Source organism: Misgurnus anguillicaudatus, chromosome 11 (genome assembly GCF_027580225.2).
Source record: "Misgurnus anguillicaudatus chromosome 11, ASM2758022v2, whole genome shotgun sequence".
Lineage (NCBI taxonomy): Eukaryota > Metazoa > Chordata > Actinopteri > Cypriniformes > Cobitidae > Misgurnus > Misgurnus anguillicaudatus.
The window spans coordinates 16052236-16061060 of NC_073347.2; the positions used below are offsets into that span (position 1 = coordinate 16052236).

The 8825-nt window shown below is 40.5% G+C and overlaps 1 protein-coding gene across 3 annotated transcripts in view; it reads left to right on the forward strand.

Moving 5' to 3' along the window:
• The window catches only part of camkmt (calmodulin-lysine N-methyltransferase), a 108278-nt gene extending 101925 nt beyond the window's left edge, over nt 1-6353 (forward strand). For 2 of the 3 annotated variants that reach the window (XR_008635483.2, XM_055171023.2), the window contains one exon: nt 5114-6353. Coding sequence is in view for 1 of the 3 variants with exons in the window: in XM_055171023.2 (XP_055026998.1) it covers nt 5114-5206 (93 nt within the window). In the remaining 2 variants the exon portion in view is untranslated. Of the gene's footprint in view, nt 1-31; nt 2079-5113 lie in introns of those variants that run through there. The other variant, XR_008635482.2, reaches the window with a different exon arrangement.
• Nucleotides 6354-8825: the final 2472 nt, after the last annotated feature.

An 8825-nucleotide genomic window follows, 5' to 3' on the forward strand; every position in this document is an offset into this window, starting at 1 on the left:
TTATACCGTTTTTCCACATTTCTGTGTTCAGGATTATTTGGGCGGGGCTAAAACGGTGGCTCGATGATGCACTGGAGCAACTGAGCATGGCCCGCCCCTAAACAATCGCAAGCATACATACAGTTTGTAGCTGTGAAAAGGCTTGTTTGAGATGAGCAAAGTGTCCGAGTTATGTCCAACTTACTCGGATGTCACGCTGACGTGTGGCAAAAACACGATGGAGAGGCGTGCTCGTCGGATCCTGCAGTCGGGCGCAGTTGCTCTCCACCGACTGCGTTGATAAAAAAGCAGGATGGGAAAAGACTTGCTGACGACACGGCTTAATGCTTATTGGCCCAGGAATGTCAGCTAATGATTTTTTAATTCTAAAAACTCTACTTTCTGTAGTATATGATAAAATATGCGAACACGATCTCTTCCACTGCTGACGTTTGCAGTCCACAACACAGCGAGATTCATGAAGTGTCCTGCACTTTTTTCACTCCTCCCCTCACTGCAGCCACCAACTGTCGCCTATATTTCAGGCGAGGCAAGGCGCATCTCAAACAAACCTAATGTTAATAGAGATGGCAGCTTTCCCGCGAGTGGGCATGGTTTCAGCGCCGACAGCGGACACGCACCCAGCGTTTGTGCCATTGTGAACCATTTTACAGCTTCGCTGACATTGTCTTGCTTTAAAAAACTTGTTTGTGAGTTGTTTATGAAATTTAAGTCAGTTAAATAAGCAGCCAAGTCAGTAAATTATCTAAAATTGCTTACAGGACTTTATTATCCATTACCGCCAGTATTTCCCAGTGGCTTTTGTTAGTCAAAACAGTGCCATGCATGCCCATTAAAGCACACACAAGTACATAATGACCTCACCTTGTCATGGTGTGCCCCAATGCACCTGAATTCTGTCTAGGTCTTTCTGTGCAGGACCACCTACTGTGTTTCTGTGTGGATAATGGCAAGAGCAGCGAGGGGCTGAGATAGCTGAGTCAAGAGTCCTACTGTGCGCGCGTACGTCTTAACTCCTGGTTTGTCGTCAGGTCATGCAGCTGTGTGTGTGATACGAGGGGCAACCTGAAGTGGCCTCATCATATCTCAAAGTAATTAATTCCTCTTTCTTATCTTCTAATGAACACCCTGCCCCCTGCTTTTGAGAACATACAGAACGAAGTGCACAAAGAAACACAAATCAGACAATAGATCACATAGCCCTCCTCCTAACACCAAATCGCATTCGAGCCCCTCCCAGACACCAGCATACGCACTTATACGTAGGGCCGTCCACTGCTCCTCACCTCCAGTCAGCCTCTGATGTCTTGGAGATTGAAGTGTTTTTTTTAAGACCCTACATCTCCTCCCTCCCGTGCATGCAGTTGGGCAGAGGGATGAGGCTGGGATGCGAATGGGGCTCTCGGTTTTGCGGGGGTGTGGTGCGGGGGCCGCGTGTTATCCTCTTATCCCCACTGTTCTGGAATAGAGCACCAGCAGCTGGAGGAGCTGCAAGCCGCCTGATAATGCAGCTATTTTCTGCCCGCCCATCTTAATCTTGTTACTCAAATGGTTGTGAAGAGAGTCATGAATTTTAATTCTGACATCCCCCGTCCGTACCCACATCAAGACCCTCATGCGGCCACATATACATACACGTATTAACTTAATCTCTCTACATCCTCCCAACTTCCAGCTGCCCGCTTCCCTCTCCATATCAGCTCTCTACTTGTTTAACACCTGAATCTATCCATTTCTGGAGCCTGTAGTGTCCAGACGGCCAGTTCATCATGCTATCGGTGAACCATCTCTTTTTCTCTCTCACTGTTGTGGAATGGGGAAGAGAAATGGAGTAATAAAATGAATGACTTGCGTCTTGGCAACTGTGCGATTAAAAAGTAGGAGCCAATATATTCAGCCACCCATGAAGCTGATTAGCAGACTGTGATCAGGAGGAACAGCTTTGCTTGTTAAACTTTTCACCTTTGCAAGCTCACTGCCTTTCCTACCTCGCTTTCCCTCGCTCGCTCTCTCTCCTTAAGCTACTTTGCTATATCACTCTCTAAGACTTTCATACCTCTCTCTCTCTCTCTCTCTCTCTCTCTCTCTCTCTCTCTCTCTCTCTCTCTCTCTCTCTCTCTCTCTCTACCTAGTATAGTGTCCCGATCCCACACCTTCTAATTTCCAGTCAACACTTTATTGTCTTATATAATAAAAGCAAAAAGCCTAATTATGAATTATGTAAGGATAAATAAAACCATACGTGTCTGCATAATTATTTAAGATTGACCAAGTGTTTAATATTAAAAGTTTGTGGTACTTGTGTTTAGTTTGTGATTATGTAAAATCCTTTTCAAAATCAAAAATCGCTCTCGTCTCAGTGAGATTTGAATGTGAATGTGTCGATTCTCACATTGGGCTTAGTGTTGGTTGGCTGGCCGCCCCGATTACAGAGGGGTTGCGGGTTCAAACATCGGCTGCTGTGTCGAGGGGTGGAGAGAGAGATAACGCACATCAAGGGCAAGAGAGCAGCCTTTTATCTGTTTTTATGTTATCTCAAACCACAGAAAGGATGGGGTGAATGTTAGAGAAAGACAGAAGAGGAGTAGAAATCTTAATAGTGTTATACAGATTTCAGATTGATCTGTGATGGGTCATTCTGGGTTTGCAGGTGACAAGTTTGTGAGTTATTGAGTTAGTGTAGATGCATGAAAACTCAGTGATGCAAAAATATCTCTTTTGAATTCTGTCTGGAAGTGTTTTTACTGCACATAGAAGTGATATAACACTGTACATTCATAGATGTGGTCGTCTAGCGGGTAATGGTGCAAATGGTCCACACAATATAAGCTGTCATTCTACCTAAAATGTTTTGTCCCCTCACTCATCCCATCTCTGTTCATAAATTCATATTTTTCTGTTAATATACACTCTAAAAACAAACGGTGCTATATAGCACCAAAAGTGGTTCTTTGCTCGTAATCATAGAAGAACCGTTTTTAGTGCCATATAGCACCGGTGAAGCACCAGTAAAGCACCTGTGTAGAACCAGATAGTGCTAGGTAGAACCATATGTGGTGCTATATGGCCCCTATTTGGTTCTACACAGGTGCTTCACTGGTGCTTCACCGGTGCTATATGGCACTAAAAACGTTTAATGTTGTCTTGTAAATGTGTTAGCATTTAGCCTAGTCAGAAGTGATGATGTTTCTGCGCCCAAGGTCGAAGTGCTGCAAACTAAGTGCTCTTCGCCATACAATATAACAGAGTCCTGCACGGGTACATTTTTGGAGACCTGCTCCCGCCCGTACCCGCAAAGTTCAGCATCAGATCCGACCTGTCATCCATCGTAATATCAAAATGAAATCCGCACCTGCCCAAACCGACCCGCACAAGCATAAATCACACATGCTAAAATTATTCCAATTAAAGTGCTTTATTTTTTTTATCTCGTACCTCTCTCAACATCACAACAGCATCATGAATGGGCTGATGAAAACAGGCTAAAGTGCGCTTGTTTTGCGCCATTCAAGTAGCCTACCATCGGCACCTAAATAGTCTATGGAACCTGATATTTATACACAAATAGACCTTTTAATGATAAAAAGAACAATAAAAAATACAACCTACCTACACAACCCCTGCTGTGCTCCTAAGTCTCGTCTCGAAATGCTTTCTAATTGAAGACGTTCCCAGCTTCCGGCTATCAACGGCAAAACTTTAGGCAACTCCTGCAACGCTCGCTCCAACTAGGCTACGAGAAGCATCAACAAAGGTCGCAGTGGTGCGTGGTGACGTGATGATGAGTCAAATGTCATATGTTGCGCGTGTAATTTACACATGCAAATATTGCACACATTTTCATTCGCACTCTTACTCGCCCCGCACAGAGTTAATTTTCCGCCAGCATTTCTGCCAGTGAATTTTAGGAATGTCACAATCCACCCGTTTTAGCCATTTTTATACGGGTATCTGCGGGTACCTGACCCGTTGCAGGATATGGTTATATATATAGTATAGTTCTAATTTTTTTATCTGCTTAAAAATCGGCACATTTTATTTTGTGCCACCATACTTACTCGTGTGACTACTCATGTAACAGTCTTTAAATAGAGAAAACATGGAAGTGTTTGGTGGCTTCTAAATTCATCCCTGTTTGGATCCTAAGAAATGAATGGGACTAGACTAAATGCTATCACATTCACAACGCGCTTTACAAAGATTAAGTGCATGCATTGAATAAAGATATGTATGTATTAATTCATCTGAGTTGAGATAAGAACATAGTAAAATATTTAAAAACAGTGGTGTTTTCCTTTAACACTTTTGCAAAAATCCTGAGCACAACAGCAACCCCACACTCTCAGAAAAAAAGGTACAAGAAATAACAAAAGTTTTTTTACTGGGGCGGTACCTTTTCAGAACATACACTTTTAAACCTAAAAGGTGCATATATTGGTACCTCAAAGGTACACATTGGTACCTTAGATGCACATACTGGTACTTCGAAGGTATTCAAAATGGTACATATTAAGACCTTTTTAAAAGGTACCGTCCCAATGACAACTTTTGTTTATTCTCAGGAAAGTGTATTTGCTAAATAATGGTGCAAAATGGCACTCTCCACCCCTAAGTCCTACATTTCTCCTCTTCTAAAACACTTTTAGTTACTCTACAAGTATACAGACGTCAGCAGTGTTTGCCATCTGTAGAGAGCTTATTTTCATAAGCGAATTGCACGTTTCTCCCTTAGCCTGCTCTTTTTAAGTCCTGGCGGAGCGTGTGAGATTTCGAGCGATCTGATTGGTTGGGACATGGCTGAGCTCCAGGGCACAACATACTGGCAGCGTATTGAGTGTACTGCCACAACTCAAGAGCTCAGAAAGTGGCAGAAAAGCAGACCCAGCGGGCATATTGTACAGCAAGCCTGTGTGACATACTTTCTGCAGGCACCTCTGCTCTAAGTGAGCTATTATGAAGCAGCTAGTCTTATTCTTGTCGCTTGTCCTGATTTGTTAGAGAGTTCTTGCATTGTTTTTCTGAATAGTATAGAGCATATCCAGGTTAGCAGAGAATAAAAATGTGTTGTTTTTATCTTACCCGCCAATTCATGACTATACTCTTTGTTTTTCAGATGCAAAGAGAGACCAAGGAGGTGTATGATAGCAACATCCACTATCCTGTCCTCCTGACTCTAACTCATGGCTCTAGTCCGGCCCTGATCTGAGCTGAAAAAAGCCATCTCATGCCAGGTTGCCTTTCTGTACGGCCCACCCCGGCTTTGCCACTGTGTGTGTGCCAGACCTTAAGGGACTCTTATGACACTTTTCAATTCTGCTAACTTTCCTCTATGAGTACTGAGTTTGATGAATGTGTGTGCTTTTAAAATGTAGTGTGTGTGTATCTGACTTGCCATGTGTGCGTGTGCTTGACCTGTTTACTGTGCAATAAAATACGGTAAATTTGGATGGAGAGCACATCCCTTCCTCTCATACTACAAACACTGCGAAAAGTGTTGTAATGACGCTCAGATGTGTGAGTGTGCATGGAGCAGAGATGGTGTTTCAGGGTATGAGATCATTAAATGTATGATTTTCAGTCTGGAGGTTAATGCAGATGATCAGGTTTGCATGACTATATTTGAGACCCATATAAGACAGTAGGGTCGTCTTGATCACAAGGTCTTGTTGTTGTAGGATGATAGCTATCAGTTTTATACAAGCTACTGGTTTTGTGTCTGCTTGAAGGTTTTATTTTGACACCAAAGGTTATGCGGTGTTAAGATGGATGCTGCTGTGCCGAATGCTATTTGCTTCACTGTGAAATGTGCTCTCACTTGTCATTTTTTATCTTAGCACTGACCAGATATGATACGTTAGGTCAGACTAAGAATTGATGTCCTCACAGCATCACACTACCAACAGTAAGGTAGCGTGCACACCAAAGTGTTTACGCTGGCTTATGTTAAAAATGTTTTTAATGGAAGCGTGGCAATTTTTTTAAAATCCAGCAGCTGGTGGGATTTATCCATGCTGAGCGTCAATACTCAGCGTTTTTTCCGCGCTGAGAGTTCAGAATTTTTTTACTTTGGGTGAAATGCTCAGCTTGTCATGGTCACTTCTCACTCGGCCGTCCAATCACAGTGGAGGAGGAGTGGGACAAATATCACAAAAACCAACTGGCGCATCATTCAACGACAGTAAATAAAGCTGGCAAGCGCCTACAGTCGCCGTCCGCCTGACGTTTTCAGCTGTGTTTAAACGCTATGGTGTGCATGCCCCCTGAGACCTGCAGCACTGTTTACCAAATTTCCTGAGGCCTGTAAGTTTAGAGCGCTGTACCTGGACTCATTAGAGAAACCGTTCAAACACAAATGACAATTCTGTCATAATTTTTTCAACTCATATCTTTGTCTGGTACAACTGGTACACATCTACTTTTAATGCATGTGAGTGAACATTTTGCTAAACTTCCCATTCTGTGTTTCACAGAATAAAGTTAATTATACGTGTGCTGAACAACAAATGAGGGCAAGTAAATAATAAAATAATTGTTGTGCGCATCTTGAGACAAAGCGATGTCATTGATATTATGTTAAGATATGTCAGTAAGCTGTTTTAAATGAACCTCCTAAAACCCGAGCTTTGGTTTGGCTTGCATTTTAGATTTCTTTAAGCTATTTGGGGTTAGGAAGAACCAATAAATATAATAACCAAATATTTTTCTTTGAACATGAAGCAGTGTTATTGTGCACGTTTGTGTACAACAGGTTGAAGTTACACAGAATTAAGTATTGAGAAATGTTCCATGGGTGTTGATTATTTTTTTGTAATCTGCACACCTGACCTGTCGAATGTCTTAAAAATAAGCACCAGAACGATGTTTTTGGTAACCGTGGTATATTAGGAATAATTCACTCCGGTCCTTTGAATTAGTCGAAAATAATGCACACCCACGGTGTAACAGCGGCATTACAACTTTGGGTGTGCTCGTATCGCGTTAAGAATAAATGAGAAAGCAATAGTAACGTTACACAAGTATAGTTTTATTAACTTTTACCTCGCGCCAAAACAATAACAACACAAAAGACACTAAATATGAATAAAAAAACAAGTACTAGTTTGATCATGACACCAAATACTGCTGATTTGATCTCATTTTGACGATCATAAACAAACAAGGCCAACATGAGAGCCAGGGAATCCCTTTCAGAAATGCAGCCCAGAGAGGGCGGTGGTCAGCGGGGCGAGTGAACACTGACGTCCGCTCATGCTTTGGTTCTCATTCGTACCGAATCTCACTAAGCAAACGTTCAAACAGGCGCTATCTTTACTAATCGACTGCAGATTTAAATATAATACAGATACATTCTCGACTGAACTAATCTTAAAACTACACTTTGTGACCAAGAAACGGTAATATAAAGAAACATCTTTTCCGTCCATTGAGTTGTTATGAGCTTCAAAGCAGCCGAAAGTTTTACCTGTCATTCTGGCCGCCCTCAAATCCGTGGCGGAAGAAGTAGTTCTCAAACAAAGAGGCTTTTAAAATAACTCCGTTGTTGTTTTCTAGTTTTCGTTTTTCAAACGTGTGCCGTCGAACTGTTTTATAAAAGCAATATCGCTCTCGGAGTCGTGTAATATGGCTCTATATCATCACGGCTGTGATTGCCTCCGGCACTCGGCCTGCGGCCTCGTGCCTCTGGCCTAATCACAGCCGTGATGATATAGAGCTATATCACCCTCCTACTCGAGCGATATTGCTTAAATAATTCAATGACCCGTCGTCAATTACTCCTCACTTATTAGACATAACTGATAGAATACTGTTTTTTTTTTGTGACTTTGTTACCAAGGTTTTTTGGTAACACTTTACAATAAGGTTGAATTTGTTAACTTTAGTTAATTAAGTTAGCTACAATGTAAAACATATGCAGCATTTTTTTTCAAATCAAGATAAACTTTTGTTAAAAAAAAGTTAAACAATTTCAACTTTAATTTATTATTTATGTCAACTTTTTCAAGTCAAAACTTAAAACAGTAGGTTAAATTGACAAAATTTAGTTGTTTTAACTACATGCTGCATTTTTTTACAGTGTAACATTAGTTATTAGTTAGGGATTAGTTAGCAGTTGCTGAAATTACAATAAACTAAGATTAAATTATAATGCATGGTTACTTAAATGGAAAATAAAATGATTTCATTATTTACTCACCCTCGTGTTGTTCTTAACCTGTATGAGTTTCTTTATTATGTTAAATAGAAAATAAGATATTTTGATAAGTGTTGGTGAACACACGACTGATGATACCCATTGACTTCCTTAACATTTGTTTTTCCTACTATGGAAGTCAAGTGGTATCATCAACTGTGTGGTTGCCACCATTTGTAAAGACGTCTTCTTTTGTGTTCAACAGAATAATGAAACTCCTGGTAATTTCAGCATTTTTATTTTTAAAATCAATAATTGTAGCTATTAACATTAATTAATACACAATGAACTAACATGAAAAATTGGCATTAACTAACATTTATAAATATGAATAAATGCTAAAAATACTTTCACACTTATTGCATACTTATTGCACTTTGTTAGTCCATTTACTAATGTTAACAAAACAACCTTTTTGAAAGTGTTACAGATTTTTTTTGTATTGACATGCATTCTGATTTAGAAAAGATTCATTATTATTTTATCAAATGCCCAGATGACCTCTGATAATTCAAACTAATAATTAGAGTGCTGTAGCAGTGCCATGTTGAAATCTACAATTAAAAAAAAATTCCTTCAGGAAGCATCTTAAGGTTAAAGTAAAGAATAATATGCAAAGAGAATATTTTTAAAA